A 22,623-nucleotide genomic window follows, 5' to 3' on the forward strand; every position below is an offset into this window, starting at 1 on the left:
GCCATAGGAAACAAAAGACTATTACACCATTCTCAATTCCTTTATCTTATCCCTTCTTTTTTTACAAAGTCCAAAAGACTTTACGGGATAGCATGTCATAATCATATATTTATTAACTTATAGAATGTTAAAATATTAACCAACTTGAACTACTATAATTTACTTAAAAATATGCTGATATCCACCATAATATTACAGGAGGTAAAATAGAAGACCACATGTTGAGTTCAAGGTAAAAAAAATGGGCCTTTCCATGAACTATAATAATCAAATTTTATGCATTACATAGGGACATCTTGGAACATACTTTTACTCTTTTTTTACTCTAAATTATATAAGATGAAAGGGTAATTTAAACTATATATTACTATAAAAGTGCATGCATCGTCTTATTTAATATAATATAGTGTGACAAGGAGGAGGGCGGGGCCGGGCTGTAACTATGCATGCCTGGCCCCCAATCGGGCTAATCAGCCGAGGAGAGGGATAAGTGCAACGAGATGTGGCAGTTCGGGAGAGAGAGAGCTACAGGCAGCTGCCCTGTATGCATTTACGTTTGTGTGTCTTTGTGTTTAAGTTTATTAAAAACATTACTTTGATGCTTCGTCCGGTTCCCGCCTCCTCCTTTCCATTGAACCCTGTTACATATAGATTTTCACTTTAGATTATAAGGTAATTGATACATTTTACATCCTGAAAACAATTTTTTACTGCATTTTACAGTGAAATTACATGTATAGTCCTGTTAAATAAAAATTTTCACCATATATGGTAAAGTAAATTACAGTTAAATGAACAGGTTTTTACCATAGCATTCTTTTTCACTTCAAATTACCAACATTTTTAGTCTGCCTTTCATATGCTTCCTCTTTTCTCTTGTTCTCTGCAGCAAGGCTTGTGTCTGTAGTCATCATAAGCAGAGCAGTGGCTTTCCGAAGTGTCATAACATGTTAACAGTCCTGCCACTCAAACCACTCCTGCAGAGACCAAGCTCTGCTTATATCTCTGTTACAAAGATCTAATATAAAACATATCCTCTGTACAATCTGTGCTCTTCAGCAGGACATGTATGATGATATCCTGTTGTGTCCAGGGATGCGTCACAAGATGACACTGTGTATGTATTTGAGTGTGAAAGACAGGCTCTTGGAGAATACGTGCTTGTTTGTTCTCATGTGAAGTGATGTTTTGCAGGCAATGAAGCAGACCTGATTGCACTCACACAAGAAATCTAGAGCAGATGTTTGCTCTGTGGTGTTTTGTGTTTGAGCTTCTGTTTAATCACGCAACTTAATCAGCAGAAAAGCACGGTGAATTAGAGGGAATTAAAGGAATAGGTCACCCAAAAATTTTAATTAGTTCATTTATTCATTTGATTTTCTTTCTTACATGGAACATAAAAAGGGTGTTTAGTGGAATTTCCAAGCTACTGTTTTTTGAAAACAACAAAATGCACCATAAAAGCAGCATAAAAGTAGTCTATATGACTCGTGCTATATACAGTATCAAGTTTTCTGAAGCCATACAATAGCTTTGTGTGAGAAACAGACTAAAATTTAAGCCGTTATTTGCCAAAAATCTTCCCCCCGCCATGCACTTGCTCACGTTCCAACATGGCATCTCAAAACATGTTATGTAAGGTTTAAGGTCAATGTTATAAAGTGCCATAGACCTACGGGTCTAATGGCATTAGGATTATAGTATAACAGAATTTTTATTTTTGGGTGAACTATTCTTTTAAAGGTGCACTCAGTAAATTTTTTATTATGTTCCACTAACCAATTTGGCAGTTGTCATGGACATACTGACACCTAGCTGTGTCGAGGCAGCAAGATACAAAAGTAGTAGTTTTTGGTTACTGATGCCTTTGAAAGATGCTCTATTTACAGTCAACCACGATTAATTTATTATGAGTGAAAGTGTCCAATATGTAATAGGTAGGTTACCTAGATAAAATCAGTAGTATTCACCTGGTCATGTGATGTCAAAATGGCAGCCCCCATGAGGAAGCCCAACTCCATGTAAAATAATTCAGCATTTGTTAGGTTACTGATATGACTGGATCCTTCATTTTATGTTAGTGGACATGATTTTAAATTTCATTATTCAAAAATAATGAGGACAAAAATACTGAGTGCACCAATAAAAGTCTTAATCTTGATTGTGTAATATAATTTGTTTTTCAAACACATTATATTCAAAAATAGCTCTCTCTCTCCAGAAATTTAAGTCTACTATTTGACATCAAAAAAGTTTCCACATTTTCCCTTGACTATTCCTGACTCATCTGCCCTTCTCCTGTCAAAGACCAAAAAGAGCTTAGTCTATTAACCTGTAAAGTGTAAAAAATTAAACTGTCCTACACATCAGCGGTAATGCTAAGAGATGAAGAGATGGTGCAGGATTATAAGAAAGAGATGGAGAGAGAGAGAGAGAGAGAGAGAGAGAGAGAGAGAGAGATTTTTTTTCAAAAATCTTTATTTAACAAATAATTATTTACATAAAATCAATACAAAAATATTTCACAAAAATATTTTTAAATCCATTTTATAAAAAGAGTGCAAAGTGAAGTTCATTTTCAATAACAGAACACAAAGCTCCTTTATGACACCATATTCCTTCAAAAACTGTTAGAGAGTCCATAGCTTTGTAAAAATTAAAATCAATTGAAAGTCTGGATTTAATCAAAGCTGTGAATACCTTTTCAACATTATGTTCTCTGTTTTTATCTTTTCTACTAATGTAAATGGCCATTTTGACTTTACCCAAAATAAAATGTAACAATTGACACTCGTATTTTCGTTTTTGAACATATTTAAACCCCAAAATAAAAGTTTGTACAGAAAACTCTTCATTAAAACAGTTAAAAAGATTTAGCAAAACATCAAATAAAGGCTTCAGCCTTAAATAATGCATAAAAGTGTGAAAAACAGTCTCTCGTTGAAAACAAAAAGGACAATCTTGACCAACACTTGGATTTAAAACAGAAATAAAAGCATTAACCGCAATAATACCAAGTAGAATTCGCCATTGTAAATCTCCAGCTCTTTTAATTAACAGTGGTTTGTAAAGTGCTCTCCACTCTGGTCTAACATTGCTACTCATCTTAAAAACATCACGCCATGGTGTATCAACTCTTCCATTTAAATATTTTTTGTTAAAAGATTTTACACAAGTTTTATACAATTATTTACCACTATTTTCATACAAATCCATATCTGTCAACTTTTCAAATTCCAAAAAAAATCCTGTGTATTCACCTAAATTTGGTGAAAGGAGTCTTTTTCATTAGGGATGAACTCTCCTTTACAGTAACCTTAAAGCAATTTGTTTTCTTCTGCTGTAAAACAAGACTGTAGTTTCTGTAGTACATGTGCAAAACTCGAATGGATTTAACCCTTAAAAAATCAGCTACATCGTTTACTTTTCCACAACTTGGCCCAGACAGTTTTATTAAACATCCAAGTGTGATCTTGGATTTGATGAATGCTGTAGTCATTGTTCCACATGTGCCTAGAATGTCCAAACGTGAGCCGTAGATCAAAGGTTCTTTCAATAAACAGAATAAAGAAAGTGTAGAATCAGTCCTTTTCACTTGAAAGCCCATACTTTAAAAAGATTCCTGTAAAACTCCGGTATCCTGGATGTGTTTATTTTTTTGGGATCTAAAAAGAACAATGATTTATCCAGACAAAGTCCTTCAGCAGTCTTTAAAATCATACTGGCCACTGGTCTCCAGCTTAAGTTCTCTGGCCCAGTGAAAAATCACTGTATGAATTGTAGTCAAAATGTACAAGTCCTTGCCATCCTTTTTCTTTTGGTAAATACAATACATTATGAGGTATCCAATGCATTTTTTCCCCAAAAAAATCTATTAAAAGAGACTGAATTTTTGCAAGTAACCATGCAGGTGGATCAATACAAGCCAGTCGGTGCCATAAAGAAGAGGCCACCAAATTATTAATAATCAGAGTGCATCCTCTATATGATAAATTCTTAACAAAAAAAATCTATTAAAAGAGAAAAAATTCATAACAATCCATGTCCATTTCATAAGACGACCTTTACGTTTTTCAATTATTCCCTCCCAGTTTTTTTTTTTAACAATCGTTCAAAATCATCTCCTAAAAACACTCCTAAATATCTTAAACCATCTTTTTTTCCAACTTAACCCATTTGGGAGTATTGGTATCACTCTTTCCCACTTTCCTACCAACACTGCTTTGCTTTTATCCCAGTTAATTCTTGCTGAAGAAATAGTTCCAAAGTCTCTCAATGTTTTTAATAATTTAAGTATTAAGATAACGTCATCAGCGTATGCTGATAAACGGAAAGTGCTTGTACAGGCTTGTAAAGATACCCCTTCTAAAACTCTTCTCAATTTATTTAAAAGTGGTTCTATTACCAACATGTAAAGTATCCCTGACAGAGAACACCCCTGTTTTGCCCCACGACATACTTTAAAAGGAGCACATAAGCCACTTTTAATTTTCAGTAAACTCTCAATGTCATTGTATAAAATTTTAATATAACCTATAAAATCAGAACTAAAACCAAATGCTTGTAAAGTTTTCCACAGATAGTCATGTTCTACACAATCAAACGCTTTCTCCTGATCTAAGGAAATCAAACCCATATCTACACCCATCATTTTAGAAACATCAAATAAATCTCATATCAAATGGATATTATCAAAAATGTATTTTCCAGGTACACAGTAGGACTGACCAGAGTGAATTACTTCCTCCAAAACCCTTCCTAGTGTGGTAGCTAACACTTTTGAGAGCAATTCATAGTCACAGCACAATAAAGATACAGGTCGCCAGTTCTTTATGTCTCTCACATCACCTTTTTTTGGCAAAAGGGTAAGGACCGCTCTTCTACAGCTCAGCGGCAGAAGTCCTCCAACTAGACTGTCACTGAGAATTGCCAGCAGATCCTCCCCTATCACAGGCCAAAAGGCTCAAACTCAACTGGGATTCCATCTATCCCAGGAGCCTTGCCATTCTCCATACTTTGGAGAGCTTAATGCAGTTCTCCCGGGCCTATGGCTCTCTCTTTTTTTCTAGACTAAAGAAGAATTTTTGGTACATCCATCTGGTCTATATCTTTAAACCGTCATCGAACTAGCACCCCCTGTGCTTTCACTCTTTGTATGTCAGACAAAACAGGGATTTAAAAAGGGATTTGAGAATTTCATCTTCTAAAACTTTTATAGATTTAATCATATCTTTTGTGACATTGTGAGTGTACTGTTGACATAATTGCTTAATTTGTGTTTTACCAAACTCCCACCATTTTTGCAAAGACTGAAACTGAGTTTTTTAATTCCTAAAATGTTCCCAAATTTTTTTTTAATGTATCTTTAAAATGTGCATCACTTAGTAAATTTGTATTAAAATGCCAATAAGCACTTTTTGGCTTCACAGAGTTTAAAGTTACTGTACATATGACAAGACTGTGATCTGAGAACCCAACTGGGGTTATGAAAAATTTCTTAAAAAAATAAGATGATGTTTAAAACTATAGAATCTTTCTAATCTTGCTAGTGACAATATGTTGTCACGGGCATGTGCCCATGTGCTTTAAGTTCCCATTTAAACTCCTCCATACATCACATAAAACATTTGTTTCAATCATCTGAATGAGTCGTTTTCGAGAAAGCAAATGTGGTTCTACATGATTTCTGTCCATATTATTTTCGACACAATTAAAATCTCCACCCAGAAATAAATGCTCTTTTTGTGAAACATCCCTCACTCATGAAAGTTCTAGTATTTTCCACAAAACGTTTGATGTCTGAAAAATAATCAACAACCTGTACCCCCCCCCCCAGATTTTTTGTCAGTTTTAAAAACTTCTTGATTTCCTCAGTATAATAATCTTGACATGTCCATTCATTCTGGGAACAACTAGAAGCACCAGAATCAGAGAAATCACTCTCATTGCCGATATCATCAACATCAGACTCCTTTTAATTTCTGTTTTTCTAGCTTGTTTTGATTCTGAAACCATATCATTCTTTTTCCTCTTTAAGTGTGCTTTGAAAATGGCCTGATCTATATCCATCATTAAATTATCACTTGGGTTGATACTCTCTGAAGGAGACTTTGTGTCAGACATTACACTGACATGAGAAAATCCATGCTCTCATCAGGTTTGTTAAACTTGGACTCATCTCTGACAATTAAAGGGATAACTAAATAATTTCCCCCATTATTTTCAACTATGGTCTGATTCACTTCTTCTGTCTGTGAATGAGGCATTACATCATTTGAGCCGCTAGTGGATGGCCTGGATTCAGTTTGGGTTGGTTCAGGAACATTATCTGTTCCTCCATCCCTGACTTGCACACCGTTTTCACCTGAGACATCTTGTTGCATGTTTGTACCATTATTATCTGGACAAGCACGAACTAAATGCCCAGTTTTGCCACAGCCAAAGCACTTCATCACAGTACTTACAAAGACAGTATAATCAAAGTCATCAACTTTGAATGTGAAATTCAAGTTCAGTTCTGTTATCTTTCAGGATCATGTAAGTAAATCTCCTGAAAGATACTACATGCTTAATCAAGTCCGATTTAATTCTGAGAGCAATTTTTTTCATAGGACTGACTACCTTTCCAAAGTGTGACAGTTCTTTTGTTAACATTTCGTCTTTAATAAACGGCGGAACGTTAGACAAAGTGACTTTCTTAGCGGGGGTAGAAAGGGGAAGCACTGGGGTAAACAAACCACTAATTACTACTCCTTTCTCCGCTACTTTGTTTGCTTTCTCAACTGAATTCAAAAACAAAACAATAGTGTTGTTCTTTTTTGATGCCGCTGAAATACATTCATGGCCAACAACATCCCCAACGGCCAAAATGCGCTCTTCTACATTCACCGCGGACACCACTTTCACTCCGTGGCACCGTGTAAGAGAATCTAAACTAGTGTTTGTGTTTTGGGCTGCCATGTTTCCCAGTGATACACTGGTTGCCGACACCCAAAAACTCCTCAAGGGAAACTTGTGTCACTACTTGATACACCACAGATATCAAAACTCAAAAAAAGAAAAGAAATTCACACTCACCACACGCTCCTCACACTCGCTCAACAGACGCTCACGCATGCGCAGAGAGAGAGAGATAGAGAGAGAGAGAGAGAGAGACTGAAAAAAGCTTGTCAATCTCATCAGATTATTCACCCGTTGACCTGAGCATGCTAAGCTTCTGCTAATGTTCTGCTAATGCTAAGTGGATTTCTTTTGAGTGGATTGGGGTTTTGTATTGCTGATTTTGTATTCTTTCCTTGCCTTCCTTTCCATTGCTAGTTTATTTTTCTTCTTTTTGTCATTTTCATAATTGGTGTTTTTTTTTTTTTGTTCCTTATGAATTACCAGTCTTTAAGGAGCTCATCGAGCTTAAATGAAATTTTACATTAATTAAGGCTAACACATATTAAAAAAGAAAAACATGCAGGTGATCTGGCATAGCAAAACACCATGGAAAACACATATTTTTATTTATTTAATTTTCTGTTTTATTTAATTTTCTTATTTTATAAATGTTTTATTTTATAAAATGTCCTTTACTTTTTATTTCCTACCCTACCCTACCATACCCTTTCCATTTCATTTCATTTCCTATCCTATCCTATCCTATCCCATCCCATCCTGTCCTATCCTATCCTCTCTTTTCCTTTTCTATCTTTTCCTTTTCATTTCCTATCCGATCACATCCTATTAGGGTTGCCACGGTGTACGGTGTTACCGGTTTTACTCGGTACAAGGGACAACACCGGTGGGAAATTTTATACTGGGAAAAAGGGGAAAACATTATGAATGGAAATGCCAATATCAATAAAATAGCCTAACGAATAGAATAGCCTTAAACAAAGAATAGTTTTGTAATGAAGAGGATATGACCCATGATAAATTAACCTAAATAACGCACTGAAAGCCAGATGTTCTTAACCAGCATATCAAATTACACAGGTAGCAAAGTACACGCACTAACAGAAGATGTTTAATTGCAGGTAGCGAATATAATGTGCATGGTGGGTAACTGTAAGACATCTCTGATTCAGAATGATACAAGAAATGATGTTAGACACACAGACACGTGCTTGGAGAAATACACTTTATTATATTTTTAAGAACAGATGAGAGAAAAGCCGTCTATGCGCATGTCTGACGTGCTGTTTGTTCGGAGGTGTGCAGTCTCGTGGAACACGCATATGTAAAGGGTTCTCACTCTTTCCTTGTTTCAGTCTTCTGATTTATTTATTTTTTTTTTTTTTTTGCAAAAATAGTATCGTCTATGAGAATGCAGCAAATTACCCCAAACCATTTCAGCCCAGGAGGTGCTCTGAGTTAAGTTCGCTTTATTTCCACAGAGCAGTTTGTTGTGAGCACAACTCTGCAGGGTCACTTTATATATAGTCTATACATCTGTGATTAAATCATAAAATAATACAAAAACACGTTCACCTCGAACCATGATTACAATTTCAGTGATTATTATCATCATTATAATTATTATAATTTACATTTTACAGTTTACATTTATAATTGTTTTTAGATCTTAATTTGTATTTGTAATTTTCTGCCTGTTGTCGTAGACGGATACTTGCATGATAGTAAAGGGAAAGGTGGTTATATATGATTTTTTTTTTTTACCACTTCTTTATTTTAATTTCTTTTTCGTTTCATTTGAAGTGCAATTTAAATTTAGAAATAACTTTGGTTTAAGTTTTGGTTTAAATAAATGAATGTAATTTTCAATGCAAAATCACTGAAGCAAGAATATTCACCGATTCCTCAGCCAGGGGGTTGACGATGTAATTGGATATTGTGATTTTTTTATAAAAATATCATAAACATATTTCTTGCATATCGCCCAGCCCTAGGAGGGAACAAAACAAATGTATTCACACACATTCAAAGTCATTACCCTTCCAAAGCAGCTAAACTGGGTCCTGGGATGAAAGGTAATAAAACACCAACATTAAACCCACAACAACCCACAATAAGAGATTGCCCGGACAACAAAATACCCGACCGGTAGCCCATGGTGGAGAGAATGCACAGATGAAGTAGGTTCGTTACCAAAGAGGTGTTGCCCTTCAGAACTGTTGAAAAGCCATCTTTCAAAAAGTTGAACAACACACATTTTAATTGTACTTCAATTTTTTTAATTTCATTTGAATTTTTAGTTGAAATAAATGAAAAATAAAGTTCAAAGTTTGAAATCAAACTTGCGTTATTGTGTAGGCTATTGCTTAACGAAAATTACCCCATAGTACCACTTATCGTCCAACCAGCAGTAATACCAGTGTTAGTCGGTTTGAACTTGAACACCGCACCGGTGTGAAAATTATGATATCGTGGCAAGTCTATATCCTATCCCATCCCATCCCATCCTACCCTATCCTATCCCTTCCAATTCATTTTACAATCTGTCCCTTCCCTTTCCACTTTTCCTTTAATTTCCCCTTTCCTTTCATTTAATTTCCTTTCCTATCTGATCCTTTCCTATCCTTTCCAATTAATTTCCAATCTGTCCCATTCCATTCCCTTCCCATTTTCCTTTACATTCCTATATCCATTCCATTCCATTCCATTTCCTTTCTTTTCCTGTCCTTTCCTTTCCTTTCCTGTCCTGTCCTGTCCTGTCCTATCTTATCCTATCCTTTTCAATTCCTTTTTCTTTATATTCCATTCCTTTACGTTTCCTTTCGTTTCCCCTTTCCCTTTTCTCTCCTTTCTCTATCCTATCCTATCCTATCCTATCCAATTCCTTTCCTTTCCTTTCCTTTCCTTTCCTTTCCTTTCCTTTCCTTTCCTGTCCTATCCTATAATATCCTTTCCAATTCCTTTTTCTTTCATTTTCCCTTTCCTTTTCCCTGGCCCTTTCCTTTTAATTTTCTTTTTCTATGTATTCTTTACTTTTCATTTTTTTATTTACATTTCCTTTCCTTCCCTTCCCTTCCCATCCCATCCTGTCCCGTCCCATCCCTTATGTATAGTATATTTATTATTCCTCTGAAATAGCAAGCCTCATACCAGAAATTATGCTGTTTTTGATATTCCACATTTCTTCTCTTGGTTTGGTGTGTATTGTGTCTTTATCAGTGTTCAGTGTGTCGTCCAAGGAATAGTGTGTTGGTTGTATCACTGTAAATATTGTACTGTATCCATATGTTCCATAGAATGCAGTTTGAAGTGTGTAGGCAGCAGTTTATGGTGAACTGTAACCTGTAGTAAGTAGCGTGTGAGGTGTAGAATGTCTTGTGCAGTGTGCAGACTGTAGCATGTGGTGTACACTCTGTAGGTTGTAGTTTGTGTTGTGCCAGTCCCTTTGGCTGTATCTCTGATCCACTAGTCAGTTTGATCCTGATGCTTTTGGTCAGCCCCATCAGCAGACTGTTATTGCACTGTCAGCCAACTGTACATATCACACACCACAAATTTATAACACACACACAAACAGAGCTTACACACTCACAAACATGTATGCGGCACACCCGTAGGAAGGAAGAATTGCAACTGAGATCTCTTTAATATATCATTAGATTCTCCAAGTCAGCAATGAGATTACTTTAAATAGAGAGCAATTTGTTTCAGAATTTTGTCCTAAAAAAGAGACTCACATGTGTCTCCTCTAGAGTTTCAGAAGAGGTCTCAACAGTGTCACAAACTGTGCTCAGATTAGCCAGATTTGTGCTCAGATAAATCTGCCATTAAAAAGTCAGAACTCAAACATGTCTCATCAAAACAATTATCTGAGCTATGCTATGCACATTATTTGTATCTCTATATTCATACTGTATACCAACAATTGTCTAATTTGTTTTTTTATTATTTTACTACATAATTTTAGGAGAAACATCTGAGACAAAGTTAATACTTATGAAACAAAACTGAGACACAGCAACCTCTGAGCAACCTGAACATAAGACTATGGCCCAAATCTGTGAACAAATAACCTCATTAATAATTCATAGCTTTCTGAATCACTTCGTCATCTTTCTACAAAAAGCAAATAACAAAATATCCCCTTCTGAGACCCAGAAAAGGCCTTCTTTCCGCACACAGCACATGGCATTGCCTTTTAACCCTGTTACCGAGATGGCAACTTGCATTTTCACACCAAGAATCACTTTCTCACCAATGCCTCAAGAGCAGAGTTCGCAAGCAACGTGCTCCCTGAGGTGATGGGGGATAAAAAAGACTTGTTGCCATGGAGACACGAAAAAAGACCCACATTCAATTTCCCCTTGAGATTATTTATAGTTGTCTTTATTGGGCTTTATTGAAAAAGAAAAAAGATAGGGAGTGAAAATTACTGTCTGGTCAGAACAATGTGTTGTTATGGTACAAACAGATGGGAGGTCATTTGATTTGAAATGAAAGGGCACTTTTATTTAGTCAGAGCGGCAATTAGTGAGCAGGGCACTTTCTTGTTCGGGCTTAATGTGGATTACACCATCATGCTATGTGTGTGGAGCTTTCTGGGTTTGTTGGAGAGTGATTAGAAATATTATTGGTGGTTTATTTCGAGGGAAAAACCTTTGCAGGATGATGTTTTTGAGTTCAGTCTGTACTGTCGCATGTTTATCTATCATTCAAAGAACTGAACAGTCTTGTCCTGAGGAAACCGAGGTAGATAAAAGTATGGTGTGTAAGGAAAATGTGTAAAGAAAGAGAGTGGGTAAATGAAGATCATCTCATCTAACCCATCATCTGTTTTCCTGGATGAACTGACGGCTGGCTCATAGCTTAGAAAGTTTAGAAGCTGTTGGTAATTAATCCTCAAAACAGAGACAGAAAGGGCTGTTTGTGATTATTTAGGTGTGAGAAAATCTGACATGGTGATTACTGAGCTCTTTTTTGTATATATCCTATCGTCAAACTCTGTCCTTTATTCTCTTGTGTTTGTTTACTTTGATCAAACAGATCTGGAAAAATATTTTTTTCATTGAGTGTGAGTATGTGTGTCTGTGTGTCAAAGTGAGTATAACTCAAAGACTGATCTATGTGCTGCGGCTCAATGAAATGACAGACAGTGTAATTAGTTCGGTCTTGGAAGAGAAACTCTTGTCAGTCATTTTTATCTGTCAGCTTAGGTTTGATAATGTTTCAAAGCGCACTTCAGTGATGGAAATACAGAGAGAAAAAGAGAGAAAAGTGATGGGAAGGCCGGACTAAGGATCAGTTAAAGAAAGTAAATGAAACACAAGAAGATTAACATGAATCGCAAAAAGAAAAGGGGAATAAAAAGATGATGGGGAAAGAAGTTGAAACTAGACTTTTACTAGAAGAAAATATGTGTGCTTGTGAAAGTCGCCACCACAATGCTACGGTGTTGTGGGTGGTTGCTAACTTAGCTAACTTAGCTTAGGTGTTCTGGGGGGCTCTTAGCGCATTGCTATACAGTTGCTAGGGTGTTCTAGTTGGTAAGCGGTGTCTGTAGTAAAATATAATTTATAAAAAAAAAATTTAGTATGCGTGATGGTAAATATAGAACCTCACATACAAACCATATACACGATTAGTTTTAAGCAATCAACAATGGTCTTTGACAAGCGGAGTTCTCCAGGTCAAGAATTTAAGGCATGTGTATGAAAAAGAGAATATCACTAAAACAAACAGAACAAAATCGTCACTGTTCAAATCCTAATAACTAAGAACTCAAACATAAGAAATGGTGACTTTTTAATGGAGGACTGTTGAAGTGTGTTCTCAAGTTGAATTTTTTTTTTTTATATATTCAGTTCTCATTGAAGTAAAAGTCATGAAGTATTAACCCTATACTTTAATGTTAAGCAGGTTTTAAGCTATTAAGATTTAAGCCTTGAGGTTTCTGAGACTCAAACAGAACATGAGGGTTAATTAATTCTCATGTAGAATATAAGCCAAGGTCGTGAGCCAGGGTCGTGAGATTCTTGCACCCCACTGAAGATTTTTTCATAGATACAGTATATAATCTATATTTTATTATTATTTCATTATTTATATACTGTATATATATAAACATAATTATTATTAGGGCAATATATCAATGTGGGCAATGAACACCCAGAGCGCTTTAGTTATAGTTTTAGTATTTCTGTCTGAATTATCACTCAGTGCCTGCTTATAAATAGAAAGGAGTGTGTGCAGTTTCGGGCTCACCTGCGCGCTGTGCACTATTTATACCAGAGTGATGGCGACTTAAATGGCATATCGTTTTCATTATCAGTATTATATTCAATGTATTAGCATGAGTTTACGGCACTCACGTTGAGTAATATCTGCAAACTGACTGTTTTTTTTTTTATGTTTTTTAACCATCGCTGTTGTAAATGACTGCAAATCAAGAATGTTACCAAACAGGAGACTTTAATGACCATACATGAGCCATACAGGTGCATTAGCGGAAGCTGTAACTGTGCCTGCCTATTTGACACAGTGTTTTCTTTTTTCTTTTTCTTTTATGGATTTTCTCCCATTTTCTCCCCAGTTTGGCATGCCCAATTCCCAGTGAGCTCTATGTCCTCGTGGTGGCGTAGTGACTCACCTAAATTCGGGTGGCAGAGGAGAAATCTCAGTTGCCTCCACGTCTGAGACAGTCAATCCATGCATCTTATCACGTGGCTTGTTGAGCGTGTCACTGCGGAGACCTAGCGCGTGTGGAGGCTTCACGCTATTCTATGCGGCATCAACGCACAACTCACCACATACCCCACCGAGAGCGAGAAGCACATTATTGCGACCACGAGGAGGTTACCCCAGTGTGACTCTACCCACCCTAGCAACCGAGCCAATCGGTTGCTTAGGAAGCCTGACTGGAGTCACTCAGCACGCCCTGGATTCAAACTTACGACTCCAGGTGTGGTAGTCAGCGTCTTTACTTGCTGAGCTACCTAGGCCCCCCGACGCTGTGTTTTCTTTACCAAACCATATGCTTCAGATGCGTTGTTAGACTCTGGTATAAGCATTCAGAATTGATCTCACTATGCATCATTGATCTCAGTGCAGCCTCTCATCTCTTGGTAAATGCTTTTAATGAATTCACAGCCCTACAAATGACATTAAGCATGAAAGACTGATTTTTCATTTTGTCACAGCAAACAGGATACATCTCAATGAAGAGCAAAATGTGTTAATCCCATTTTGTCTTTCATTCATCCTTTCTTAAACTGTCTCTGGCTTTGGGAGTCGGTGAGATTCGATACACCCAGATTCTTAACTGTTTTATGAAGACAATGTGTCAAAGAATTCAAAATCCTCAGGCTTTGGAGATATTAAAAGAAAATTGCGTGCTCAAGCTGATTACCCAGACAGGGACGCAGACCAGGGACTCAGCGTCATTCAGCGTCAGCTGTCCAGAATGTCTGCAATGCTGGCAAAGTTCATCGCAGACTTGGAGGATCTGGCTGTAATACGTCGATCGATCACTTACATGGAGACGAAGTGAGTTGGTTACAAGAATAGGGACATTGAAAAACAGATAGATTATCTGGAGTCATCGGAGAGGGAATTAGCAGTTAACCCGCTAGCGACCAAGACAGACTAGCAGCGTGTTTGGGAAAAAATGGAGGATTTGGAGAATCGTAACCTACGAAACAATGTCCGAATTGTTGGAATTCCTGAGCATAAGGAAGGCCAAGATATGGTAAAATTCCTAGACGAGCTCTTCCCGAGTCTGCTCGACATAACAGGCCATAAGCTGGAAATCAAGCGAGCTCACAGGGTCCCAGTTTGGAGATTTGCTGAGGGAGACAGGCCCTGATCAATTCTGACCAAATTTCTGAGATCATCTGATAAAGATCTCGTGTTACGCGAGGCGTGGAGTAAAGGAAAGCTTTCTTGGAAGAACCACTGCATTTTCTTGTTCCCAGACTTTGTGAATTTGACAAGAGAGAAACGTGATCGATTCAAGGAATGCAAGAATCTCTTACATCAACGGAAGGTCGCTTTTGCACTGATGTTTCCGGCCAAACTGAAGATAGATACTAAGGATGGCCATAGAGAATTTACATGCCCACAGCAAGCATTGTCCTTCATAAAGACATTGGAGAAAGTAAGCCATCTGGTGATTTTCATGTTGCTGCCTAGCGGACCTTACTCACTGAACATACACTTGACTACCCGAGGAAGCTGGGCGCCTTCTTTGTTTCTTTTTGTTCTGGTTCCGCCTAGCGGTTGGAGTTAGTTTTGTGTAATATAATTTCTTCGGGACAGCTTGTGGATACATCTGCATGTTTTTGGTGCTTATGCTTATGTTAGTTTTGTGGAATATCTCTTGCAGAACATTGGAGTGATTGGGTCTTTTGTTGCACTCATATATCGGCCGAATGGGCCGGCTTATGAACATTCATTTAACTGCCCGAAAAACTGAACTTTTATTTATTCATTTTTTTTTTTTGTGCTGGTTCCGCTAGTGGCTGGAGCTTGTTCTGTGGAGGTACACACCTTCGGGACAGTATGTGGATGAATCTACAAATTTTTTGTGTTTATTCCACTTATTGGCTGGAGTTTGTTTTATAGACTATTTTTTGCTGTGTAATTCTGTCTCAAAAAATTTGTATAGAAGCACCGGACTTGAGCAATCCGATGGCAAAGTTGTTGCGGGGACTCTTGTAGGCGTACATGGACTGTTTGAGTTTAGAGGGATGGACGCCGTTTGGCGCTGTCGTGCGCAGGGTTAATGCGCATGTTTTTCTTTTTTCTGTTTTTTGGTTTGAGGGGAAGTTTGGGGTTTGATTGTTACACTAATGTTGGAATGTGGTCTTTATAATATTGTTTTTGACACACATTCTATTTTATCTAATATGTCAAATGTTAATATGAGTGGATTATCTCTCTCCACATGAAATGTGAATGGGCTGGGGCTCCCCATAAAAAGAAGGAAGGTTATTCGTTTTCTTAAATGTAAGAAATATGATATAATGTTTCTTCAAGAAACACCTCTTTCCACACAGGAAGCTGAAAAATTTGGCAAGATATGGGGTGGGCATGTTTTCTTTAGTGCTGGCTCGAGTAAGAGCAGGGGAGTCATTACATTGATAAGTAAACGTCAACAATTCAAATGTCTCAAACAAATTAAAGATAAATTAGGAAGAGTCATTATTGTTTTAGCAGAAATTCAGGGGCAAAGTTTGATTTTGGCTAATATTTATGCACCTAACGCTGATGACCAGGGCTTTTTTATAGATCTTGGAGGGATGTTGCAAGCTGCTGGCACCCCTCATGATATAATATTGGGAAGAGACTTTAATCTTTTGATGGACTCAGTCTTTGATCATAGTGAAGCAAAAGTGTGCAAGTCCCCTAGAGCAACACTGATGCTTCTCAGGATGTGTAAAAATCTTGGCCTTACAGATATTTGGAGACTTTTGAACCCATCTGGTAGGGACTAGACATTTTTTTCATCAGTCTATAAGATTTATTCTAGAATAGATTTTTTTTATATATATATATAAGTCCCTCATTTCATCTGTTGTTGATTGCTCATTTGGAAACATCTTATTCTCAGATCACGCCCTGGTGAGTTTAGAGGTGTTGCCACATACGGAGAAAAAGAAATCATATAGTTGGTGCTTTAATGTATCCCTTTTGCAAAATCTTGAATTTCAACATATGTTAAAGGCTGAAATTAATGTTTATATGGAGACCAACTGGCCCTCTGTGGGCATGGCTTGGGAGGCACTTAAGGCGATTTTTTGGGGCCAGATCATACAGTATGCATCATTCACCAAAAAATCCAAAGCACGAGAACTCGTTGAGTTGGAAGGTAATATTAAAAGTGCAGAATGTCGTCTGATGGCTTCAGAGAATTGACCCGATTGAAATACAGATATAATACTATTAGTCACGGAAGTTGGAGTTTTGGCTGTTCGGGGCAAGACAGTCATACTTTGAGTTGGGGGACAAAGCAAGGAAGCTTTTGGCTAGATGCATAAAGCAGAGAGAGTCTTTTTCTACCATTCCCTCAGTGAAATCTGCTGGTGGGGAAATATTTATCTCAGCCATTGATATTAATAATGCTTTTAAAGAATTTTATCTTGATCTTTATAGATCTACACTATATTGCCAAAAGTATTCGCTCATCTGCCTTTAGACGCATATGAACTTAAGTGACATCCCATTCTTAATCCATAGGGTTTAATATGACGTCGGCCCACCCTTTGCAGCTATAACAGCTTCAACTCTTCTGGGAAGGCTTTCCACAAGGTTTAGGAGTGTGTTTATGGGAATTTTTGACCATTCTTCCAGAAGCGCATTTGTGAGGTCAGACACTGATGTTGGACGAGAAGGCCTGGCTCGCAGTCTTCGCTCTAATTCATCCCAAAGGTGCTCTATCGGGTAGAATGGGATTATCTTTTTAAGATTTTGGAAATATACGGGTTCAGGAAAACTTTTATTGGATGGATTAAGTTACTTTATAGACACCCGGTAGCGGCGGTACAAACAAATGGATTAATTTCAGATTATTTTACTCTGGATAGGGGCACCCAGCAGGGGTGCCCTCTTTCCCCTTATTGTTCTGTCTGGCCCTGGAACCATTAGCAGCCGCAATAAGAAAGGAGGATGATTTTCCAGGGGTGTTGGCTGGAGGTATGGCACATAAGCTTTTGCATTACACAGATGATATTTTATTATTTGTCTCCGACCCTACTAGATCTGTGCCTTGTCTCCACAGAATTATTAATTCCTTTTCTAAATTCTCAGGATACAAAGTCAGTTGGTGTAAATCCGAAGCTTTGGCTCTGACAGCATACTGCCCAGTAACAGCTTTTTGACCCCTTAATAAAAAGGTTTTCGAGTGATGTGGACAGGTGGGCTTCATCACATTTATCTATGATTGGGAAGGTTAATGTTATTAAAATTAATTGTATTCCAAAATGTAACTACCTGCTACAATATCTCCCTTTAGATGTCCCCCTCTCTTATTTCAAGCTATTTGATAGCATAGTGAAGTCCTTCATTTGGAATGGTAAATGTCCCAGATTACACTTCAGTAAGTTACATAGGCCAACTGACAAAGGTGGGCTAGGCCTACCCAAGATTTTTTTTTATTATTATGTGTTCGGTCTCAGACATTAGGCTCATTGATTGCTTCCACCTGAGAGAGCCCCTCCCTGGTTTTGTATTGAACAGGAAGTTCTTACCCCTATTTTGCCATTGCAAAGCCTTTCTATCAAACTAACCGGAAAGGTTAAGTTACACCCCGTTATCTCGCATTTGCACTCGGTATGGACAAAAGTGTCCAGAGTGTTTAATTTGGACATTTATTTAAATGTTACCTCAAGCATATGGCTGAACCCTAAATTATGTATTAATAAGTACCTTTTCTGCTGGTCAGACTGGATTGTGTTGGGGGTTACTACACTCGGTGACCTATATGAGAGTGGAGTATTGAGATCTTTTGAAAATTTGGTTCAACATTTTGGGATTCCCAGATCTCAATTCTATAGGTATTTACAGCTGCGCCACCTACTCTGTATTGTTTTTGGGAGTAGCATACACCCCCCTAAAGTGGCAGATACTCTGGGAGAGGTGATTACTGCTTTTGGAAAAGGTCATGAGGCATCAGTGTATTAATCCCTGCTAATTCAGAGTCTGGGCGATGGAACTTCAACTTCTTTTAAGAGATTATGAGTGAAAGATTTAAACTTGGTGTTGGAAGAGGGAGTGGGATAGGATTCTAAAAAACATCATGTCTGCATCTAGAGATGCAAGGTTTGGCCTTTTGCAATTCAAGATTTTACATAGATTCTATTGGACCCCTCTAGGTTATATAGGCTTGGTCTTAAAGACACACCCACCTGCTGGAAGATGGAGACACAACCCATGTTTTTTTTTTTGGAGGGGGGGTGGGGGTAGTTAAGATCCAAGAGTTTTCAGTTTCCAAGAGAAGGTTCAGAGTGTCATATGTGACGTTTTGGGCACTCGTATTTGGTTTTGCCCCAGACGCTGTATTCTGGACGATGGGGCAGTCATAAATTTTGGGGACAAACACATAAAAAACTGGGTCCTGACCAGTATTATGATTGGCAGGCAGATTATTTTAAGGGGATGGAAGTCAGATGGGGATCCCTCATTCCCGGCGCGGTGTGCGGAGATTGGGAGGGTGGCGGCTTTTGAGGAGATGTTGAGCAGAGAGCTGAGGGTTCGAGATTTGTTTGCTAGGAAGTGGGGCAGGTATTTGGTGTTTTTGGGGGACTCTCGGGGAGGGGCTGTGGAGAGAGAGGTTTAGTTTTAATTATAAATGATTTTTTGTGTGTGTGTGTGTATTCTTTTTGTGACCACAGGGGTGTTCATTGGGGTCGGGGTGGGGTTGGTGATTGGGGAGGGGGAGGGGCAATAGTGGCAGTTAAATGTTGACTCAATGTATATATGTTGTGTTTTTTCTTTGTTATATGTTTGAGTCAATAAAAAATGTTAATTGGAAACTGTCTCTGGCTTTAACTGTCTCCTTTTGTCTCTGTCTTTCTCTCTCTCTCTCTCTCTCTCTCTCTCTCACTCTCAGTCTCTCTCTCTCTCTCTCTCTCTCTCTCTCTATCTCTCTCTTTCTCTCTGTTGCTTTAAAAAAAAAACAGATTTGGTGAGGATGGCCAGCAGAGGTTTTTCACATGTTTATGTCGGCATGCTAAGTGACTTAATTGCTGCACTTTCTCTACTTTCTTAAAATATTGAAGCCTAAGTGTGTAATTTCTGTGCCACTACAGACTGATCACACTTTGAATTCGGCGACAGTAGATTGAAAGCTCTACTGATTAAATTGGCCTGTGCTTACCGAAATTCAAACTACTGCCCCCAGTGGCCAAACTTGGAAGTGTTTTTGACCAGTTTCCATGTGAAAGGTCCACAAGGTGGCATCAAAAGCAAGTTTTTGTAGTTTTAATATTATGTAATATAGTAAACAGGAACAAAAATTTAAACCCTACTCCCTAACCTAAACCCAAACCCTAAACCTAACTGTAAGTGGAATAAAAATTGTACCTCTGGATTGCACGCACCATTGTTTATATAAACATAATTATTTCATGGTTTCTGTGGGACCAAAACCTTTGTCTCAGAGATTGCTTGTACAACATGCTATCAGTAGCACCACAAGAAAAGTCATGGTTGAAATGATGGGTGAATGTCTTATGAGGGATGGCGCTTCTAAGTTTGGGAGATGGGGTTGATTTCAGGGTACATGAATATTTAGGGCATGTCGATTTAGAAGCAGCACGTTGACTTCCTGTGTGATCATTTTGACCACTAGTGGTACCAAAAGGTATTGCAAAAATACTGACTGTTTTCAAACTTGTTTCCCAAACATTCCCCCTGTCTATCATTGGTTCAACCAACAGTAAGTCCTGCCCCAAACTCATGCAATTGGTTGAGTCAGTGTTGCTCAAACAAACAGTTTTAAAACTTAGCCACTAAACCACTTATCAAACTACGAATTGCTTACTTATATTTGACTCAGCACATTAGGCTGGGATAAGAGGAAGTATTTTAACATCTAAAAAATTACACACTTTTATCTAAATGTGACAATCTTTAACGTATGTTGTTTCTTTCTCTCCCTCAATTTCCTTCTTGTTTCTCCTTTTTCTCTTGATTATTTTTCCATTTCCATATAATCTTCCTTATATCTATTCATCCTCTTCGTCATTCTATACCTCTTCTCTCTCCATTTTACAAACCTTTTCTGTCTGTCTGTCTCTCTGCAGTAGGTTCAGTGTGTGTAGATGAGGCTGTGAGAGAGTGAGTGTATCAGGATGACAATGAAAGGCTTGTCCTCCAGTCGCAGTCACCACAACACACTCACACACTGCGACCCCTCCTATGACTCTTTGACCCTTCGTCATGACCGACACCCCTATGTCCTTAACCCTGCCCATTTGAATGACCACGCCTACTATGGATGCCAGTCGGACCTGGCCAGCAGCACGTTTCCACGGCGACATCACAGTTCACATCACGAGGTGAAGGACGAATGCGCCATAGTGCCCTATGTAGGACCAGGGGGCATTGCCGGGGGAAGTGGGTGTGGCCTGTCTGGCATCCCCCCACCCCTGGTGGAGCAGTTTGACCACCAGCAACCAGTGCGAAAGGATGGCTATCACACCTTGCAATACAAACGCACAGCGGCCCTGGAGCACCAGCGCAGTGACAGTCCTGGGCGAATACGGCATCTCGTACATTCCGTCCAAAAACTGTTCACCAAGTCCCACTCCCTGGAAGGTCCCAGCCAACGTAGCCTCAACGGCAATGATCCCGCCATCCCCACCGATGCTATGGCTACTGCTGCCTCCCACCCTAACGTCTCCACAATGACTGTAGGCACCTTGCACAAAACGTCAAGCAACAAACGAGGGAAGAGCAAGGAAAGAAGTCGCTCCGAGCCCAAACCCCGTGCTCACTCACCCGGCTCGGGTTACTGGAGCTCTGACGACACCTTGGACCGGGAGATCTGCCTGTACCACCAGCACCAACCCTCTGGAGTCATGACCATGGGGCGTCATCCCGACAAATCTCAGTCCCACTACTTCCTGGGTCAGAATTACAACACACTAGGAGGGGGACGTTCCTCTCTGAAGACATCACGCAGCAACAACGATGTTGGAAGCTGCACCACATGCTCCAATATCACAGGAGCCACGCTGGCTATCAGAGGTCCAACACCAGTAGACCAGCCTGGACCTCAAGTCAAGAAGAGCTCCTGGTCTAGCACGCTGACGGTGAGCAGGGCCCGAGAAGTTTACCAAAAGGCCACGGTCAATATTGATAAAGCCTTAGTCAAAGCACAGACCTGCCAGCAGGGACGAACCTACCAGTTTTTACAGGTAGGAAAGAGATTGTGTTGAATGCAACCTTCCTCAATGTGTTCTTCATCATCACCATCATCATCAGTGCACTGGTGATATTGTCCTTATCATCAGATCATCTTCCACATCTTATGCATATGTGCTGAGGGGCCATGTGCATTTGGACATATCGTGTTCTTTGAAGGTGTGATCTTTCATTTCATCTGCTTCCTGTCCTTCACCATATGGTCTTCCTGCTGTGTTTGCATGTTTTTTAATAGAGTGTTTGCATTGCACATATGGACATATTGCATGCATATGATTATGTTACAATGCAAATGTGTTCGAATATATTAACATATGCTCAGAATTTACCTGCTGTGTAATAGCTAAATGTGAATGTGACAGATTACAGTAAAATTAATTAATAGACCAAAGCATGTGGTTTGCTTTCTTTGGTGTGGACTGATGCTGTGTGATTGAGAGATCATAGATGTATAAAAGATATAGAGCAGAGAAAAAATAGAGCCTGCAGCTCTGGAAATCAGTGAGTGTTTGTGTGAAGACTCAGAGAAAAGTGGCTTTGCATTTGTTTTTTTCGCTCTCTCATTCTCAGTCTCTCTTTTGTTCCCAGTGCGACACAGTTGTTTAATCTCAGAAAAACAAAAGTGAAGGAGAAAGCTGAAAGAGAGACTTAAGGAGTATGGGGGTTGGAGAGTAAAAGATGCTCAACTTACTTGACATGATAAGGGAAATTTTGAAAGGTAGTGAGAGAGACATTTTGACGTAAAATAAGCTTAGAATTGCATATCTAAAAGCGTTTGTGACTGGAGGGAAGTATGCATGA

The 22,623-nt window shown here is 38.6% G+C and overlaps 1 protein-coding gene across 4 annotated transcripts in view; it reads left to right on the top strand.

Annotated features, from left to right (window-relative positions):
* The window catches only part of LOC127432000 (disks large-associated protein 1-like), a 195,432-nt gene that overhangs the window by 93,416 nt on the left and 79,393 nt on the right, over positions 1-22,623 (top strand). For all 4 annotated transcript variants that reach the window (XM_051682716.1, XM_051682715.1, XM_051682714.1 and 1 more), the window contains one exon: positions 20,700-21,815. In XM_051682716.1, coding sequence (XP_051538676.1) covers positions 20,748-21,815 — 1,068 coding nt within the window. In that variant the 5' untranslated portion in view covers positions 20,700-20,747. The remainder of the gene's footprint in view (positions 1-20,699; positions 21,816-22,623) is intronic.

Source organism: Myxocyprinus asiaticus, chromosome 41 (assembly GCF_019703515.2).
Source record: "Myxocyprinus asiaticus isolate MX2 ecotype Aquarium Trade chromosome 41, UBuf_Myxa_2, whole genome shotgun sequence".
NCBI classification, from domain to species: Eukaryota; Metazoa; Chordata; class Actinopteri; order Cypriniformes; family Catostomidae; genus Myxocyprinus; species Myxocyprinus asiaticus.